Source organism: Rhinolophus ferrumequinum, chromosome 3, assembly GCF_004115265.2.
Source record: "Rhinolophus ferrumequinum isolate MPI-CBG mRhiFer1 chromosome 3, mRhiFer1_v1.p, whole genome shotgun sequence".
In the NCBI taxonomy this organism is placed as follows: Eukaryota; Metazoa; Chordata; class Mammalia; order Chiroptera; family Rhinolophidae; genus Rhinolophus; species Rhinolophus ferrumequinum.
This window is the reverse complement of record NC_046286.1, coordinates 79,833,432-79,853,671: the sequence shown is the minus strand read 5'-3', so window position 1 is coordinate 79,853,671 and position 20,240 is coordinate 79,833,432. Positions and strand designations below refer to the sequence as shown.

The following is a 20,240-nucleotide window of genomic DNA, read 5'->3' as shown; positions in this document are numbered from 1 at the left end:
TAGTATATGTCTATAGGTAGCATCAGCACCCACAGATTAAAGGCTCCGTCCTACAAGAGTGCCCCTCACCCCCCAATTAAGAAGGCAATAACAAGTCCAGGTTGTCACCCATGCTTCCAACTGAATGACTATAGATCAGAGGTTCCAACACCCCCTTCTTGGGTTCAATTAGTTTGCCAGGTCAGCTCACAGAACTCAGAAACATTTTATTCACTTGATCACCAATTTATTATAAAAAGATATAATCAGGACCAACCAGATGGAAGCGGTATGGGGAAGGAGCACTGAGCTTCCACACCGTCTCTGAGCATCCCACCCTGCCAGCGTTTCTCTGTGTTCACCAACCCAGAAGCTCTCTGAGCCCGTCGTTACATAGACATGATTGATTCCATTGTTGGCCAGTGTAATTGAATGCAGTCTTCAGCCCCTCTCCTCAGCCCTGAGGCGGAGGTTGGGACGGAAAGTTCTCATCACACGGTTGGCCCACTGGCATCCAGCCCCCACTCTTAGTTGCTTTCCAAAAGTTACCTCATTAACATGACAAAAGACACCCTTATTGCTCTTATCACCAAGGATCTAAGGGTTTCAGGAGCCCTGTGGGGACAAAGATCAAATACATATTTCTTATTATAAATCACATCACACATACACACACATGCATGTGCACACATATATACACACGTATGCCGATGGCTCTGCAGAGTTCACTAGATGTCCTCAAATGCTCAGCTCATCTCATCCTCAAAATCACCCTGTGAGATCAGCATTTGCGCTGACCTCCCTGGATCACCTGGATTCACTGGATCAACTGAGGAGATAACTGTTAAGGGATGTTAATTATCCAAGGTTGTACAGTTACCGTGTTTCCCTGAAAATAAGACCTAGCTGGACAATCAGCTCTAATGTGCCTTTTGGAGCAAAAATTAATATAAAACCCGGTCTTATTTTACTATAATATAAGACCGGGTCTTATATGATATTATATATACATATAATATCATATGATACTATGTATACATATATATACACATATATATAAGGTATATATATATACACACACACACATATATATAAGGTATATATATACACATTATCATATACATATTTATGATATATATATGTATATATAATATATAATTATATATATTATATAAGATCTGGTCTTATAGTAAAATAAGACTGGGTCTTATAATATAATATAATATAATATAATGTAATATAATATAATATAATATAATACCAGGTCTTATATTAATTTTTGCTCCAAAAGATGCATTAGAGCTGATTATCTGGCTAGGTCTTATTTTTGGGAAAACAGGGTAGCTAATGGCAGTATTGGGGCAAGAATCAGTCTATGTCCTTAAAAGCCATATTTATTAGGTCTTTTGTGTACACTGTGCTGGGGACATAAAGAGCAAGAGGCAGTGCCCACCATATTTGGTCCTTGTTCTCCCCTCCTTTCCTCCTGTTTCTGGTTCTCTACACTTGCTCTGGGCAAGACTTACAGTTGAGTTCTCTTTGGGGCCTGATGCCTGGGTTGGTGTCATCACCACTTTGTCAGCCAAATTCAAGCTATGGTGGGTCTCGTACCTACTCTAGGCGGTGAGATGTCCCATTTTTCTTCTCAAGAAACAATTCTTTCCTTCTATGCAGGTTTGACTGGAGAACTCTGGAGGTATTAATCAAGAATTTTCTCCACACACCAGGTTTGTTGGAGACAATCGTCCCAGGTTCTCCACTCTGTATGAGCAGCAAGGCTGCGTTTGGCACACTGTAGATTACATGCCAACGGTGATGCAGTGGCATTAGTGATCAGGTGACCCAGTTTAGGTGTTGTAGGAGACACTGCGGGTGCCTCACCAGTTCCACTTGTGGACAATAAAAGAAGTTCTATGGAAAGTAACATCACAGGGTTGCTGGCAGCCAGACGGATACCCAGAGTGGGACTCGAGCCCGGGAGCGAGAAGTTTCTTGGCTTCAGGTAGGAAAGAATTGAAACGTGAGCTGATACGGAGTTTAAAGTGAAAGTAAATTTATTTAGCAGAGAGCAAGTAGGACAGGAAGGCCACCCCACAGACAGAGTCTCTAATCTCTCGTGGAAGAGAGACCCCCTCTACCCTTCGGGCTAAGGTTTATATGTTTTCTTGTTTCTATGGAAAATTGCTTGGTATGGGAAAAGGAGGAAAGAAGAACAATGGTAGATTTATCTGTAACTTCTGTACCATGCAAAAAGAATAGAGACAGGTTTATATTTAACTTTTGTAAAACACAACCCATGGCTTGTTTGTAGTAGCTTTAACTACGGGAATGGCCACAATGGAATGTCTTTGCTCAATAGCCTTTGGATGGTTTGTTTTGTGTGATTGATTAACGTCTGCCTGAGTTCTGCGTCTTGCAGCATGTAGGCAGCAGGCTTGGAATCCAACCTCCTACTTGCTTCTTTTGTGAAAGGAGTCCTCATGCTCCTTCCCTATATTAAGGTAAATCCCTAACTGGGCAGATCATGGTGTGTAGTCATGCTCCAGATAATATAACTTCTTTAGTAAAAAATTTATCTTTACCTTAAGCAAACCCTGCTCATTGTTTCTGTGAATCTAGGGTAACATACCTTTGAAATGCCTCTTTTCAGACTCCTCAAGTAAAACCACCCTCAAGGGAGCACATAATCTTGTTAACTATTGTAATCCAATCCCTGCTTTGTTTTCTCCCACTTTCTTATAATCTTCCTTACAGGCCCTCCTTAATTTCAAATGCATAAAAGAAACTGCAAAACTGTCAGTTTCCTGGGCATTTGTGATCTTGCTTCCCAGCAATTGTCATCAGTTTTGGCTCAAATAAACTCTTATAAAAATTCTGCACAAGTTTGGACATTTTTATATCGACTCCAGTACTGGCTCCAACAGTAGACTTCTGCTTACAGTAAGCCTGTCTCTCCCATTTTGGGGCAATGGTTTGTCCTGTGACCTCAGTTCTCTGATACAGCTAACAAAAGTTACTGATTTTCAGTTGTTCTGCTTTCCCCTTGCTGTGAAGATGGGAGAGACGACTTTCAAGCTTTTTCTATGTTAGACTGGAAACACAATGTGAGCTTCTTATTTATTTCAGAGCTTCCTTTTATAAATTGTTATGTAACAATTATATCTCATTGTGAAGTCTGTGTGTCCCCACCCACCTGGGAATGGAAAACCAAAAGGAGGTCAGCAAGTAGAGGGAGCTAGTGTTTGCTGTAGATTCAGGGGGGCTGGGTAATCACAGCCTCTTGGTTACTTTGGTAGCCACATAATAAATTTATTTCAGTACTAAAATAAAAATAAAAAATCAGACACACTCATTTGCAAATTGAACTATAAAAACACCATCCGAAATAAAATCTAATTATTAAATGGATAATCATAAACACTAGTTCTGTAAATATAAAACATGTTATACTTATTTGCAACTGAAACAAAATTGTCCTACTTATTATAAGCTCTTGTTCCATTATTTTTCTCTCTAGTCTCTCTCTGTTTGTCTCTTTAGTTCTCACTCTTGTTCTCCCTGTCATTGTTTACACTCTCTTATTAATCCTGTGGTCTACAGCAGGGGTGTCCAAACTTTTTTCAACGTTTTTCACCAAGGGCCATCTGCGGTAAAACACACAAACAGCCGGGCCACTCACTCGAGGTGAAGTACGTATTGCCTCACCTGGTTTATTTAAGTAAACTAAATGTATTTTTGGAATTTGCTGTGGGCCAATAAAAAATGGGTTGCGGGCCGCAGTTGGCCCACAGGCCAGTTTGGACACCCCTAGTCTACAGCCTCTAAAATGGTCCCCAATAATCCCTGCCTCATTCATGCCCTTGTGTAAATCCCCTCCCATCCAGTGTAGGCTTGACCTACTGATTTGCTTTTAATGAATAGAATACAACAGAAGTGATGAGGTATCACTCCCCACATTAGATTACTAAGAGACTAGCTTCTGTCTTGGATGGGTTCTCCTGCTCTCTGACTCTGAGGGAAGCCAGATACCTTGATATGAGCTGCCCGCCTTTTAGCACAGCCTGAAGCAAGGAACTCATCTTTGGGCAAAAGCCAATGAAGACCTAAGGCCTGCCATCAATCATGGGAGTGAGCCTGGAGCTGAGAAGTGAATTCCCCCCAGCCAAGCTTTGAGATAAACGCAGCCTGAGTCAGCAGCTCAGTTGCAGCCTTGTGAAAGAGACACTGGACTGTAAAAGAGACACCCAGCTAAGCTGCCCTGGGATTCCTGACCCACAGAAACTGTGACACCATACATGCTTGCTGGTCGAATCCACTAAATTTTAGGATAATTTTTATATAGCAATAGATAACGAATGACCCTTTTGTATTCTTCTTTGTCCTGGCTTCCCCATTTTGAGGAAACTAAAGTGAATATAGTGTTTACATATTCATATGATGATAATAATAATAATTTCAAAATTTTAAACCTATTTATTCTTCAAATTATTTACATATACTGCTATGTGCTAAAGTCCTAAAAGGTATGAATTCTAAAAATTTATGTTTAAGTCGTGATCTTCTGTACCTTATAATGTGACCTTATTTGGAAATAGGATAGTTCTGTGAGGGTGAAATCCAGTAAATCAATAACGTGATCAGATTTAGCTAGTTTGCAGTTTGACTCACTGCATATCCCCGCTAACTAGCCACGTATTATTAAACCTAGCTAGTCTGCAGTGAGATCTGCCCTGTATCCCCGCTAACTAGCCGCGTATTATTAAACCTAGCTAGTCTGCAGTGAGATCTGCCCTGTATCCCTGCTAACTAGCCGCGTATTATTAAACCTAGCTAGTCTGCAGTGAGATCTGCCCTGATAGTCGGCTATTTCCTCTTTGCTTCTCCCCTCACTGATTAACTGAAGAATTCTCTTTTGTTCCCTTTCTCAAGGCCACCCATACCTCGTTAATTAACAACATCCTAACCTGAAAAGAGCAGTTTCTTAATTCTCAGGCGCCCGGACTCAGGAATACTCATAAAGCCCCAGGCCACACATGCCACGTTCAAGTCTAGAGTCTGGAGATAACATTGTCTTTAAACAGGCCAGACCCCAGGAAGGATGTCAGTCCTTGAACCTGTCTGATGAACCTGTCTGACCGACTCCCCCTTTCCTTTGTTCTTCTTGTGTACCTATAAAACTTCTGCCCGATCTAGAAACGGGAGGTGGCTTTGGACTGGAGTCCGCCATCCTCCCTGAATGCCGGCATTCTGAATAAACCTGCTTTTCTTTTCACCAACCATGTCTCTCGATTTTTAACTTTTGCAAGAGGCAGGCAGACAGATCTCAGCACAGTAGGTTATCAGTTTCAGATGAAATTAATTAAAATTAGGTCATTCTGGAGTACTCTTGGCACTAAATCTGTTGACTGGTGTTTTCTATTAATAAAAAGAAGAAATTTGGACTCAGACACGTACCTAGGGAGGAAACAGCCATCTACACGGAGAATGGCCTGAACAATCTTCTCAGCCCTCAGGAGTGAAATAAGGGAGGGTCATTTGTTATATAAAATTTGTTTACATCTATATTTACGATGTAAAACTACAATGTTTTCTTAAAGTTACATGTTTTGATTTGTCTTTAAAGTACTAAGTTCTGGTACCCACGTGACTTATTCTGGTTTCTCTCTATAAATATCAGGACTTGCTCTGTTTTTCAGCAATCGTTGGACTTCAGCATGACTATGTCTCAACTGCTGACGTATGTGGCAATTTCAGTGTTTTGTGTCTTAACAGCCAGCTCCCTGGACACCTTCACTGCGGCTGTTTATGAGCATGCAGTCATATTGCCAAATGCCACTTTAACAGCAGTGTCCCGTCAAGAGGCATTGGCATTAATGAACCAAAATCTGGATCTTTTGGAGGGAGCGATCATATCGGCAGCAAAACAGGTACCATCTCTTGAATGTGCTGGCTTCTATGTAGAGAAAGAGTGGGGTGTAAGGAGACAGGCTCACTGTCAGGGTCAGTTACACATGTGTCAGGGTACATCCTGACATGTGTCAGGGTAGCCAAGGACTTTTGTTTTACAGCCAGAGTCCTACCTCCTTCTCCAAATTATTAGAAAAAGGACACTGTTACTTTGCGAATAGTGAGATAAAGTTAAGAAAAGAACGGCTTGGTTATCATTAAAGGGCAGCAAAACTTTGAGGAACTTGCTGTAAATATAACGACACTGTTGCCCTTTTCTGCTACAGATGGAGGGTGGAGGAGAAATGAGTCAGGGACTGGGAGCGATTTTTAGAGTATTAGTGGCCTTGGTGTACTTTTGTTCTCTCAGTTTTGGGGTTTGTTCACAACACCAAAACAAACTTAAGTTGCAAATTACTTAGGAGTATGTATCATATACTTCACACTTCATACCTCATTCTAATTACAGAGAAAAGTATATATGTTAATGCATAGTAAGCCCTTGAGTTAAAGGAAGAGTTAAGGTTAAGTGTGTGGTTCAAACAAGTATGGTTTAAATAAAGATATTCGTAAATCGGGTATCGATGAGGGATATATGAAGTGTGATGGAAGTCAAGGATGTACACGAGACATATCTATCAATATACTTTCTTGTACGTATGACAATTTAAAAGGTTATCAAGAATTTTGAGGTTCTTTTTCACTCTTAGTCCAACTATTTTCCTAAAGGCCAGAGCAGGATTCAAGGTGACTCTCCCACACAAAGCTGCCGGGGTTAGCTCAGGCCTGACACCCTCCAGGTAAGCAGTGTCTGAGCCCCTTCCTTTTGAGAAGCAGGAATCCCATTTGCAGGGTATGGAGCAGGGAAGGCTGGAGCAGAGGAGAAGGTGAAGCAGAGAATTTGAGTTATAAATCAATCCCTACACACTCAGGCACAACAACTGGCCAAAGTTCAGGGAGGGAAGTGATTTGGGGACAAGCTAAGAACTGCAATGGATAGCAAATCTGTGAATAGCCTGCAAAGCTATTTAGGGAAAAAAATGAAAAAGTTATAAAGAAGGGATGAAGTTGGGATTAGAAAATGAAAGTTGTTGGGCAAAGAAAATCAATTGAAAACATAAAAAACAAAGGAATACGATTGAAAGAAAAAACAGACAAACAATACAGAATGGTTATTCCTCAGCCACTCAGTTCCTCAGGTCCTCTAGCATACCCCTCTTTCATTGTTTGCTTATTGGAGAAATATTTTAAATAAGCTGCATTTTTAACAGGGTGCACATATTATTGTAACTCCAGAAGATGGTATTTATGGCTGGAACTTCAACAGGGAATCTATCTACCCATACTTGGAGGATATCCCAAACCCTCAAGTGAACTGGATCCCTTGTAATCATCCCAACAGGTAAAAAAAAAAAAAAAAAAAAAAAATCATGAACCTGAGCTTACTTAGGAAAATTTTGTAGATCATTACGTAAGCTCTCCTATCAACTCTAAGTTTCAATATAGTTGTATTTTTTTCATTGCATCTATACATTTAATAGAAAAGTAAATATGAATTGTAAAATCAGTACTGGAAGGTAACATAGAAATCATCAAATTCAGTGTGAATTCCCATTGAGGGCCTGACTCTGGAGAGATGCTGTGTAACTTGGTCAGGGTCACGGGGCAGTTGGTTAGTGGGAGACCAGATCCAAACTCTACTCTTCTGCCTTCTTACTCATGAGCAGAAAATTGTTTCCCTATTGGATCTGTCATTTGAAAACTGTATGACTAAATAGCAAAATAGAGTCAGTCACATGTTAGTTTAGAATTTAAGATGTTCCTTTCTCATCCATAAAAGAGCTAAGGAGGTTAATGTATATGAAATCCTTAAAGCTTAAGCTAATTGTCAACCTCGGAAGTGTTGTACCAGAATTGTGTAAGTGATTTAAATCAAGTCTGGTATAAAGAGATATGAAGTGTGATGAAAGTAGCACTATTACTTTTAACATAAGAAAAACATCATCTTACCCATCTAAGAGAATCATGTCATTTAACTCACTTCTTTCCATATGCACCATGGTTAAAATTGTAGAAATTCCTCTTTTGGAATTGCTCTCAAAAACACACAAACTTACTGTTGTGACTGCTTATAGAGACACCTTGATTTTGACAAAGTTCGATATTATTTACCTTGCTCATCTACTTTATTCATATTTTATTGTATTATAACTATTTCTTATTTAGCCATTTCCCATACAAGTTCTTCAGATTCTAAACGGCAAGAACTCTGTGATTCCTTCCATTACGTGACGTCACTTGGTTCTTAATGGCCTTTCTCTAGGATCAAATTTCCAAGGGTCTCTGGAAAGTCCCCACCAGGATGTTCCATTTCAAGGAGTCTGATTTTCTCTTTATGTTTTCCATCAACCAATTACATCTCCATTCCTTGCCTTCATTAATTTATTCAATTTCTTTCTTTCTTTTTTTTTTTTTTTGAGAACTTACTATGTCCAGGCACTATTCTGGATAAGAGGTGAACAAAACAGATTAAAACTCTGTCCATCTGAGTCTTATATTCTAGTGTGGGGAGGTAGTCAATTGAAAAAAAGAGAATTTTATCTATGTCTATATCTATCTATCTACCTACCTAATCTACCTACCTAATCTACCTATCTGTGATATGAGATAGATGCAAATGTTGTTGAAAAAAATACATCAAGAAAGGTAGATATGGTGGCAAATGTGGGGCTTACATTTTTTAGGTAATCAGAGGGATTTATGGTGATATCTAAGCAAAGACTTAAAGGAAGTGAGTGAGTAGGGCAGGTGGGTATCTGAGAAAAGAGCATTCCAGGACAAGGGAATTCTAACTACTAAGATCTGTGGTCAGAGTTTGTGTCTGGCAGATTAGGAACAGCAAGAAGGTTAGTGTGGTTGAAATGATGTGAGGGAGGGGGGAGAAAGGGTAGGCGATGGCGACAGATAATTGAGAGGGGCCTGATTACATAAGGATTTGTGGGCCATGCTTATGACTCTGTTATTTGAGTGAGAAGGTAGCCATTGGAGAGTTTTGAGCAGAGAAGTGACATGTTCTGACTTAAGTTTTATAAGGAGCTCTCTGGTCCAAACACCATCATTTCGTTGGCAGAGAATGTAGAGACTAGACTCCAGCAGTCATTGGAGTGATCGAGGCAGGGAGATGATGGTGTTTGGACCAAGATGGTAGAAGTTTGGGTACTGAGGAATGACCAGATTCTGAATAAAGTCTGAAGGCAGCTCTGACAGGTTTTGCTGAAAGATTAGATGTAGAATGTGAGAGAAAAAGAGAGGTAAGATCCCTTATTCTTCACATACAATCAGATAGCATGTCTTGCTGAGTATGTTTGAAATATCCACTGAGTCCATTTTTTTCTTTCCTCAGTTACCATCCTTTTGGGGGCCTACATCACCACTTAGTCTGGGTGTTATGGAAACAGGCCCTTATCATTTGTCTTTTTTATTTTGTTTATTAATTTAGCCTTTATATTTCACATGCTTCCAGAAGGATTTGAGGTTTCTTACTAAGTCTTATATATTTAAAAAATTGGACAGTTTAGATATCAAAACAAAATATAAGCCACCTGAATAAAGTAGAGAAAGTAGTTGTTACAAGGCTGAAAGTGGGCTGATAATTACAATTGGACACGCAGCATAGTTCTGAGAGTTCCTGGGAGGCTAAGAGAGAAAGAATTTGGCTCAGAAGCTTTCATCGCCTCCCAGAAGAAAGCTTACAGATTCTTGAGAGACAACTTATGTCTAATAATCTAACTCAAAGACAAATTTACTTAGTCACCTTTATTTTGTCATTGATTATTTCTTAGGTGAGTGTGTACGAGTCCTTGTATAAGGGACATCCTTTCATACAGTGAATGTCTGCACCTATGGTCTGGTTTGCAGATTGAAGAATCAATCATTAGTTCAATAAGGTAAAAGGAAAAACTTGCTAATTAGCTAGCTTGTATGAAAAAGCATTTTGATATTAGATTACATATTACTTGTACTGTTAGTTCAAGGTTTTGTGTGCATACATGGTTTCTCCAGTAGACTAAATGATTTTGCAGTGTGCCTACCATGTCTTACCCTTCAGTATCTCCCACACTGTACACTTGGACAGCTCTGCCTAGAATGTCCTTTTCCTGGAGGCTCACATACCTAGTGTTGTGCGGGAGACCCTGCTTGCTGCGCCATTTGTCATGTAGGGTGACAGGTGGGGTCTCTTCTGGGGTCTCTAGTCCCGTTCCCCACATAAGAACGCAGGACATGGTGAGGCCAAAAAGGAGCACGCACGGAGCCATAGATAGGGGAATCATACCACTATGCTCTCGCTGGCGGCTGGGTTGGAGACATAGGAAGCAGGAGCCACACTGTTCTCAACCCTCACTGAGCTGCTTGCAGGCTCAGCCACCATCTTCTTGCTAGGTCCCATTTTCTGCTAGCGTAGCCACAGCAGTTATATTAGTGGCCAATGGCTCACTGGTTACAGCTGACGGCCAACTAGCCACAGCTGATGACCATCCAATCACAGTTGGTGGCCATTTACTACCTGAGCCAGCACCTTTCCACGTGAGGCCGAGAGCCTGGAAACTGCTCTCCTGGCTCTGTCCCCACATTAGCATGGTGCACTGTGTGTTGAGGATCCAGCAAATATTTGTTGAATATTTAATGTGCGCTTGTTATAAGTTACTAAATGTCTTCTTCAATAATTAATGATTTTGTTATACTTTGAGATTAAACACTTTGAAATAAGCCTTAGTAAATACATTTTAATTTTTAATTTTTCTATTTCACCTCCTTCTTCTGTTCCCAATAACACTAGGACAGAACTCTCTGCCCACATTAAGGGCTTGGCAAATGTAATGAATTAAATGATTTCAGGCTCACATAAGACAAATGTGTTTTTAAACTCCAAATTCGAAGATGTCTTCTAACAAGGAATTTTGGAACCTTTTCTGGACATAGAAAACAGTCTGAGAAATGTAGTTTAAGTGGAAATATATTAGAATATACAATGCACTTTTAAGATTAATAGAGACAGGAGGAAAATACGAAATCAGGACTGTTTCAGAAATCCAAAATACCAGGCTTATATTTCATATACCTATTCTACCATGTTAGGTGCTCTGGAAGGACTTGGAGTAAATATGTTTCAAGAGGTTTAATGTGTTGTATTTATATCTGTGGGTTTCAGATACAACTGAAACAAATGAGGCGGAACTAAGAGATGGTCATTCATATAAGTGCATTAAAATAATATTTTTTTAGATGTGCTTTTCCCTTCTTCTTGGTCTTTTACAAGAATATGTTTTGTAGATGATTGCTATGGTTTTGCACCAATTTGTAGACCTAATGGTTTGGATTTGATACTCAAAGAAAGCTTTCATTACTATTTCCAGCAGATGGCACCACATTTTCATTCATTCAACAGTTATCTTATGCTCAGCGAGGTTTTTCTTCAATAACCTAGTATTAACCATTTATTATTGTAGGGTTGTGTCAATACAGAATAAACAAATGTTATATATTCTCAGGTCTCACTTTTCAAAATTGCATTTTAATTGCTTTCCTGGAACAACTACTGGTAACATGATAAAGAAATCAGGCATTAACAAGTGTTCCAAAACTTCCATCTTTCCATACTGGCAGGCATTGTCCTAACCTTGTTGTCTCTAATCTGAACAATTGAAACAACTTCCTAATGATTTCCCTAATTTAGCTTCTCATAATTATAGTACATTCTATAGTCTGTTGTCCTATTAATCTTAAAGAAAATACAGATCATGTTATTTCTGTCCTCAAATTATTTAATGGAACCTTTTTGTCTATTAAATTTGGAATAGGTTTCTTAGCCTTTTGTGCAGAGTTCTATCTCTTAAGACCCAAATGCATATTTTAAATTCCCCTTACCCTTTTCTTCCCTAAACATTGACTAGTTTCCTGAGTAAGATTCCCCGTTTCTTACCTCCAAGCGTTTTTTACCCCAATTTTTTTTCTATTGTGGTAACACACACATACCATAAAATTTATCATAATCATTCTTGAATTTATAGTCAGTGGTATTAGTTACATTCATATTGTTATACAACCATCACGATCATCTAGCTCCAGAATTCTGTATCTAGCAAAACTCAACCTCTATACCTATTAAACAATAGGTATACCTCTATACCTATTAAACAATAACTTCTCTGTGCTCACTTTGGCAGCACATACTAAAATTGGAATGATACAGAGAAGATTAGAATATTTGACAAGGGAGCCAGAAATACTCAGTGGGGAAAGGATAGTCTCTTCAACATACAGTGTTCAGAAAACCAGATATTCATCTGCAAAGAATGAAGTCGGACCTTTATCTTACATCTCTCACAAAAATTAACTGAAAATGGACTTAAACAAAAGACCTGACACTGTAAAACCCCTAGGAAAAAAATCATGAAAAAAAAAAAAGAACTCCTTGCTATTGCTATTGGCAAGGATTTTTGGGATATGACACCAATAGCATAAGCAAAAAAAGAAAAATAAAATAAATGAGTGGAACTACATCAAACTAAAAAGCTCTGCACAGTAAGAGAAACAATCAACAAAATGAAAAGGCAACCTATAGACTGGGAGAAAATATTTGCCAACCATATATCTGAAAGAGGTTAATATTCAAAATATAAAAGGAACTCTTATAACTCAGTAGCAAAAACTTTTTTTGATTAAAAAATGGGCAAATTACCTAAATAGACATTTTTTTCCAATGAAATACAGAAATGACCAAAAGTTGCTCCACATCACTAATTATCAGGGAAATACAAATCAAATCCACATTGAGAGATCCAAGATGGCAAAGTAGATAAACACTGTGCCTATTTCATTCCATGAACACATTAAAATGACAACTAAATTATAGAACAATCAACCTGGAGAACCACCTGAAGTCTGGCTGAACAGAAATTTCATAACTAAGAATACAAAGCAGATACGTCAAGACTGGTAGGAGGGGCAGCGTCTCGAAACAGGTTGGCCCCAAACCTTTGTGTGGTGATTGAGAATAAAGAGCAATATCTCAAGGGACTGAGCAAGGGATTGAGAACCTATTTGAAGAAATAACTGAAAACTTTCCTAACCTGATGAAAGAAATAGACATACAAGCCCAGGAAGTACAGAGAGTCCCAAACAAAATGAACCCTAACAGGCCCACACAAAGATGCATTATAATTAAAATGGCAAAGGTTAAAGACAAAGAGAGAACCTTAAAAGCAGCAATAGAAAGGCAACTAGTAACTTATAAGGGTACTCCCATAAGATTGTCAGCTGATTTCTAAACAGCAACTTTGCAGGCAAGAAGGGATCGGTACAAAATGTTCAAGGTGATGAAAAGCAAGTACCTACAACCAAGGGTACTCTACTCAGCAAAGCTATTATTTAAAATCAAAGGACAGATGAAGAACTTCCCAGACAAGAAAAAGCTAAAGGAGTTCATTATCACCAAACCAGCATTACAAGGAATGTTAGAGGGACTTTTATAAAATGAAAAAAAAAAAAGGGAATCAAAATTATGCATAATAAAATGGCAATAGCTACATATCTATCAACAATTACTTTCAATGTAAATGGATTAAATGCTCCAATCAAAAGACACAGGAGGGCTGAATGAGTAAGAAAACAAAACCCTTACATATGTTGCCTAAAAGAGACTCACTTCAGATCAAAGGACACACACAGACAGAAAGTAAAGTGATGGAAAATGTTATTTCATGAAAATGGAAACTAAAGAAAACAAAACAAAACAAAAACTGGGATAGCTATACTTATACCAAGCAAAATAGACTTTAAAACAAAGGCTATAACAAGAGACAAAGGACCCAGTAATCCCACTTCTGGGTATTTATCTGAAGAAACCCAAAATGCTACTTTGAGGAGATGTGTCCATCCACATGTTCATTGCAGCATTGTTTACAATGGCCAAGATGTGGAGGCAGTCTGGCATCAATGGAAGAATGGATAAAAAGTAGGCAGTACATATCTATAATGGAATATTGCTCAGCTATGGAAGGGAATGGGTTCTTGCTATCTGCAGCTGCATGGATGGACCTGAAAGGTACTGTGCTGAGTGGATGTCAGACAGAGAAAGACAAATGCAATATGATTTTGCTTATATATGGAATCTAAAGAACAAAATAACAACAACAACAACAACAAACCACCAGAAACAAACTCATAGATACAGAGAACATTTTGATGGTTGCCAGATGGGAGGGGGATTGGGAGTGTGGTTGAAAAAAGCGGAAAGGGATTAAGAAGTACAAGTTGATTGTTAAAAGGTAGTTATGCAGATGTAGAGTATAGCATAAGGAATATAGTCAATAATATTGTAAAAACTGTATGTTGTTAGATGGGTACTAATTTGTTGGGGTGATAGATGGGAAGGGGGTTAGGGAACAGAGTAAAAAAGGTGAATGGATTAAGAAGTACAAATTGGTAATTACAAAATAGTCATGGGGATATAAAGTAAAGCAAATGGAATATTGTCAATGATACAATAATAACTATGTATAGTGCCAGGTGGGTATTAGACTAGTCGGGGATCACATCTTAAATTATATAAATGTCTAACTACTATTCTATACACCTCAAATTAATATAAAACAATATTGAATTTCAACTGTAATTGAAAAATTAAAGGAGCGGGAAGCTAAAAGGGAATAAGTGGCCCAAATTCCCAAGTATAAAACAAATAAGTTATGGGGATGTAATGTACAGCATGACTACAGAAATATAGTCAATAATATTGTGATAGCATGGTACAATATCAGATGGTTGCTGGACTTATATCATGGTAATCACTTCTTTAGTTATATAAATGTTGAATAACTATAGTTTAACCATGAAAGTAATATAATATTGTACGTTAGCTATATTTTTAATAAAAATCTTTTCTAAAAAAACCACATTAATATATATCACCTCACACCTGGTAGAATAGTTATTATAAAAAAGACAAGAGATAAATGCTGGAGGGGACATGGAGAAACATACGCACTGTTGGTGGGAATGTAAATTGGTGCAGCCACTATAGAAAATAGTATGGAGGTTTTTAAAAAAATTAGAAATAGAACTACAATATGATCCAGCAATTTCACTTCTGGGTATATTTCCAAAGGAAGTGAAATGAAAAGATATCTGCACTCTCCTATTCATTGCAGCATTATCTATAATAGCCAAGACACGGAAATAAATTGTCTATCATTGAATAAATGGGTGGAAAAAAATGTGGTATATATGGTAGCCTTTCCTTATCTGTAGTTTTGCTTTCCATGGTTTCAGTTACCTGCTGTCAACTGTGGTCCAATAATATTACATGAGAAATTCCAAAAGGAAACAATTCGTAAGTTTTAAATTGTGTGCCATTCTGAGTAGTGTGATGAAATCTATCACCATCCCATGCTGTCCTGCCCAGGACACGAATCATCTCTTTGTCCAGCATATCCATGCTCTCTATGCTCCCTGCACATTAGTCACTTAGCAGCCATCTTGGTTATCAGATCAACTGTCGAAATACCACAGTGTTTGTGTTCAAGGGATACTTATTTTACTTTATAATGGCCCCAAAGCACAAGAGTAGCAATGATGGCAATTCAGATATGCCAAAGAGAAGCTATAAAGTACATCCTTTAAGTGACAAAGTGAAAATTCTCATCTTAATAAGGAAAGAAAAAAATCGTATACTGAGGTTGCTAAGATTTACAGTAAAAATGAATCTTCTAGTTATTAAACTGTGAAGGAAAAAGAAACTTGTATTAGTTTTGCTTTTGCACTTCAAACTGCAAAAATTATGTCCAGTAGGTATGGCATCAGATCATTCTCCAGGATGGTTTCTGTTGGTTTATTTTTTTCCTTTTTATTTGTATGCCTTATGATTTTTATTGGTAAGTAGACATTTGAAGCTTATCATGTGATGACTCTGGAAATCAAATTTTCCTCCTTCCCCAGGATTTTCTGTCTTTTCTTTGTTTATTTGTTTCTTTTGGTTGTTGTAGGCTGTTTCTGTGAGGGGGTGGGGGTGGTGGGTAAGCCTCAGGTGTAAACTTAAGGTCTTCTCAGGCCTTGTCTTAGCCTGTGCCTTTCCCGGGGCATGTGTAGTGAGTTTCTAAATTCTTCTATATACGTGATTGGTTTTTTATGTTCAAGTCCTTAAATGTCTGGTTCCCAAAAGGGGAAAAGAGTATAAAAAGAAGGCTCTGACCCTATAAACCTCCTAAAAATCACTTCAGCCAGAGGGGGATAGAATTGCAACAATGTGCGTTGGGGGTGGAGGTGCGACAGTGGCTGCTTGTCCCTGAGCCTGCACCTCCGTGATCAGAAGCAGCTATCAAGGATCAGAACACAGATCCCCTATATTTGGAGGAGGAAGTCCTTATTGCTCACTCTGCTCCCACAAGCTGCCTAAACGGTGCTCCAGGAACACCTGCATGTCTGCCTGCCACAGGGCTGGAGTGGGGACGGGACATGGGTAGCCACTGCTGAACTCAGAGCTGAAATTGACTGAAACTAACTGCAATTTACCTTCCAAGGCTTCCCCTGGAAGTTTCAAACCTTTAAATAGATTCCAGAGTTCCAAAAGTTCTATCACACAGATTGTGCGAGCAATTGTTATCTGTGTGGAGTGATAGATTCCTGGTGCTTCCTATTCTGCCATCTTCGCAGAATCTTCCGACTACTAAGTTGCCCTTCCATTCAAAATGTTTTTTAATGCCTGTTTTCTGACAGGCATGGGTTCAGGGAACAGGAGATATCTGTCTTTGCCCCGTAATATCTGTAAGATGTGACACACGTTATAAGATTAACACATAAATGTATGATTACATAATAGGTGTTGATAAATGTTATGAAGGAAAAAAATACAGGGCCTGGAATCTCACCCTAGTATAGTTTCCTACAACCACATTCCTACAAGCATGTACTTCCTGTGAAGTCTTTTCTTGTTTTACTCTTCTTCTCTGTATGCTATTTAGAATTTACATGGTGGAAAGTTCGTGAACTTAATTGTCTGAACTTTTTGTATAACTTAATAGGTTTAGGCCACTACCATTCTGAATTTTGTTAAAAGCTAACCTTGATTTTTTTTTTCTTTCCTCTTCCGATAACGCATACCAGATTTGGCCATACTCCACTGCAAGAAAGACTCAGCTGCCTGGCCAAGGAAAACTCTATCTACATTGTGGCAAATATTGGGGACAAGAAGCCATGCAATTCCAGTGATCCCCAGTGTCCCTCTGACGGTCGTTATCAGTACAATACTGATGTGGTGTTTGATTCGCAGGGAAAACTGGTGGCACGTTACCATAAGGTAGACTTACTTTGAAAATAATTAAATTACTTGGGGGCAGCCAGATGGCTTAGTTGGTTAGAGTGTGAGCTCTCAACAACAGGGTTGCCTGTTTGATTCCCACATGGGCCAGTGAGCTGCGCCCTCCACAACTAGATTGAAGGACAGTGACTTGACTTGGAGCTGATGGGCCCTGGAAAACACACTGATCTCCAACATTCCCCAGTAAAAAGAATTAAAAAAAAAAATTCAATTACTGAATATTGAACAAAATAAAGTGAACAAGCAGGGGAAAGAATCCTTATTGTTGATAATAATAAGCACACTTTAAAAGCAGAGTGGAAACAAAGCATAGAAAGTAATGGTTAGATGTGGGAAGCTCCTATAAAGAGGCTCGAGAGAGGTTTCCTGTGCATCTAGGAACACAAGAGTGTGTTCCGAGTGTGTGAGAATCAGTAGGCCCCACCTGCGTTGACATGTAATGTCATCTTTTGAACTTCATCCTTTTAAGACATGCCCTGGCAATGGGTCAAGGCTACAACGGAAAACTCCTTACCAGAGAGACTTGGTTTTGAAGAGAAAGGACGAAAGAGTGTTCTTTGGCCACTGAAAAGAGTTAAATGTTCTTGGCAAATAAAAGTTATCTGTTTCACTCCCATGTCTTGTAAGATTCAAGGTCTTAACAGTAAGGGTTTCCTTGTACATATCTATCAAATGGGAAGACTGAACCGAAGGCTCCTGTCAGCTGCAGTAATCTCTGATTCTGTAACGCCCTTTCCCTGTGAAGACAGTGGTCATAGATGAAATTGGCACTGTCAAATAGATGTGAGCTTGCACTTTTTCAGACACAGTGATGTTCAGATCAACTTCTTGGAAGAGATTTCTCCCTACTTTATCTTCTGTTTATTGCAGCAAAACCTTTTCATGGGTGAAGATCAATTCAATAAACCCACAGAGTCTGAGGTTGTGACTTTCGACACCCCCTTTGGAAGGTTTGGCATGTTCACGTGCTTCGATATACTCTTCCACGATCCTGCTGTGACCCTGGTGGAGGATTTCCATGTGGACACCATAGTGTTTCCCACAGCTTGGATGAATGTTTTGCCACACTTGTCAGCTATTGAATTCCACTCAGCCTGGGCTATGGGCATGGGGGTCAATTTCCTCGCATCCAATATACATTACCCCCCAAAGAAAATGACAGGTAATATATAAGCGTTAAGATTTATGGGTGTGACGTAATCCAAAAAGAAAAAAAAATACCCCTTAATACAGAGCTTTTCAACTCTTAATTTTTGTGTATCTAGCTGGTGACATGCTGTTAAATCAGTCTTCATCTAATTTTTTTCTAGACTTATTTAATTTTATTTAAATTGGATGAACATCCTTTTTCTTTTTTTTTCCAAAATGCACCACTTCTTATGTGAAACTCTCTTCTTGGCTTCTTGGTGTCCTACTATATTGGATTTCTTCTCACTTGTTATCCTTGGCATAGTTCACTGAAATTAATGAAATATATATATATATATATATATATATATATATATATATATATATATATATATGTATTCCTTAGAGGGAGTAAAATGTTAACATGAGTTTAAAATAACAACTATGAGATCCCTTTTAACTTTTCTATTTCAAATGCCATTTCCAACTTTCAACGTCCAGGAAGTGGCATCTATGCACCTGATTCTCCAAGAGCATTTCATTACGATATGAAGACACAAGAGGGAAAACTCCTCCTCTCGCAACTGGATTCCCACCCGTACCACCCAGTTCTGGTGAATTGGACTGCTTACGCCAGTGGTATAGAAGCACTCTCGACCGGAAGCCAGGAGTTTAAGAGCATTGTCTTTTTTGATGAATTCACCTTCTTGGAGCTCAGAGGAGTCGCAGGAAATTACACAGTTTGTCAGAATGACCTCTGTTGTCATCTAAGCTACAAGATGTCTGAGAAGAGATCGGATGAAGTTTATGCCCTAGGGGCATTTGATGGACTACATACTGTTGAAGGGACATACCATTTACAGGTAATGAGTATTCTGGGGGCAGGGGAGTTACCAGATAAAATTACAGGACACCCAGTTAAATGTGAATTTCATATAAACGATGAATCACTTTTTATTATAAGTATGTCCCACTTTATATATATATATATATATATATATATATATATATATATATATATGCATGTATGTTGTTAATCTGAAATTCAACTTTAGTTGGGGACCCTGAATTTTTATTTGCTAAAGCTTGCAATTTTAAATTGGTTGGAAAAAGGCAGAACTTTTATTTTCAGTACCAGGGTTTAAAATGATATAATAATCACATTACAGATAATTTTAATGGATAAATCAATTTCTGATATTTCCTGGCTTAACAAATTTAGCCATTTTCCCTACAAGTTCATTGATGCCTATCTTGTTTTATAGAGCTTGACACTGAGTATGTCCTGGAGACATATAAGTGTTGATATGGACACATAAGAGATGTACAGTACAAAGATTCAGCTATCTCATATCCCACAATGTAAAGGAGGAGCTGTAATAATCTTAAGAGATTGAACTCCTTAAAAAGCAGTTTCCTTACTCTTCTCATTCTGCTCTTCTCTCCCTTGAGCTGGCCCCCAATCCTATTTCACCCAGATTATTGCAGTATCTTAACAGAGTTTCCCGTTGACAATTTCAGCTCCATCTACTTCCTTCCTTGGAGGATAGGGACACTATAATTACAAAAACCACTAATAGCCATTTCTTATTATTTCACTCTCTTGCTTAAAATTTCACACTGTCTTCTACTTGGCAAATCAAATTCCTTAACATAAAACACTCAAAATCTTGTTATGTGCCGTTTTCTAGTCTCTTGTCTTCTCTTACTTCTACCCATATGTGCTCCGGGCTCCTGTCATATTAAAACATTTCCCCATTTCCAATATGCCAGCTTCTGCAGAACCCCTGGGTATTTGCACAGGTTGTTTCCT

General features: G+C 38.5%; 1 protein-coding gene across 7 annotated transcripts in view; it reads left to right on the top strand.

Annotated features, from left to right (window-relative positions):
• Positions 1–5,675: 5,675 nt before the first annotated feature.
• The window catches only part of LOC117019053 (pantetheinase-like), an 84,198-nt gene continuing 69,633 nt past the window's right edge, over positions 5,676–20,240 (top strand). For all 7 annotated transcript variants that reach the window (XR_004422424.1, XM_033100415.1, XM_033100405.1 and 4 more), the window contains exons 1-5: positions 5,676–5,906; positions 7,197–7,327; positions 17,086–17,278; positions 18,170–18,461; positions 18,929–19,290. Coding sequence is in view for 6 of the 7 variants with exons in the window: in XM_033100415.1 (XP_032956306.1) it covers positions 5,694–5,906; positions 7,197–7,327; positions 17,086–17,278; positions 18,170–18,461; positions 18,929–19,290 (1,191 nt within the window). In the remaining variant the exon portion in view is untranslated. The remainder of the gene's footprint in view (positions 5,907–7,196; positions 7,328–17,085; positions 17,279–18,169; positions 18,462–18,928; positions 19,291–20,240) is intronic.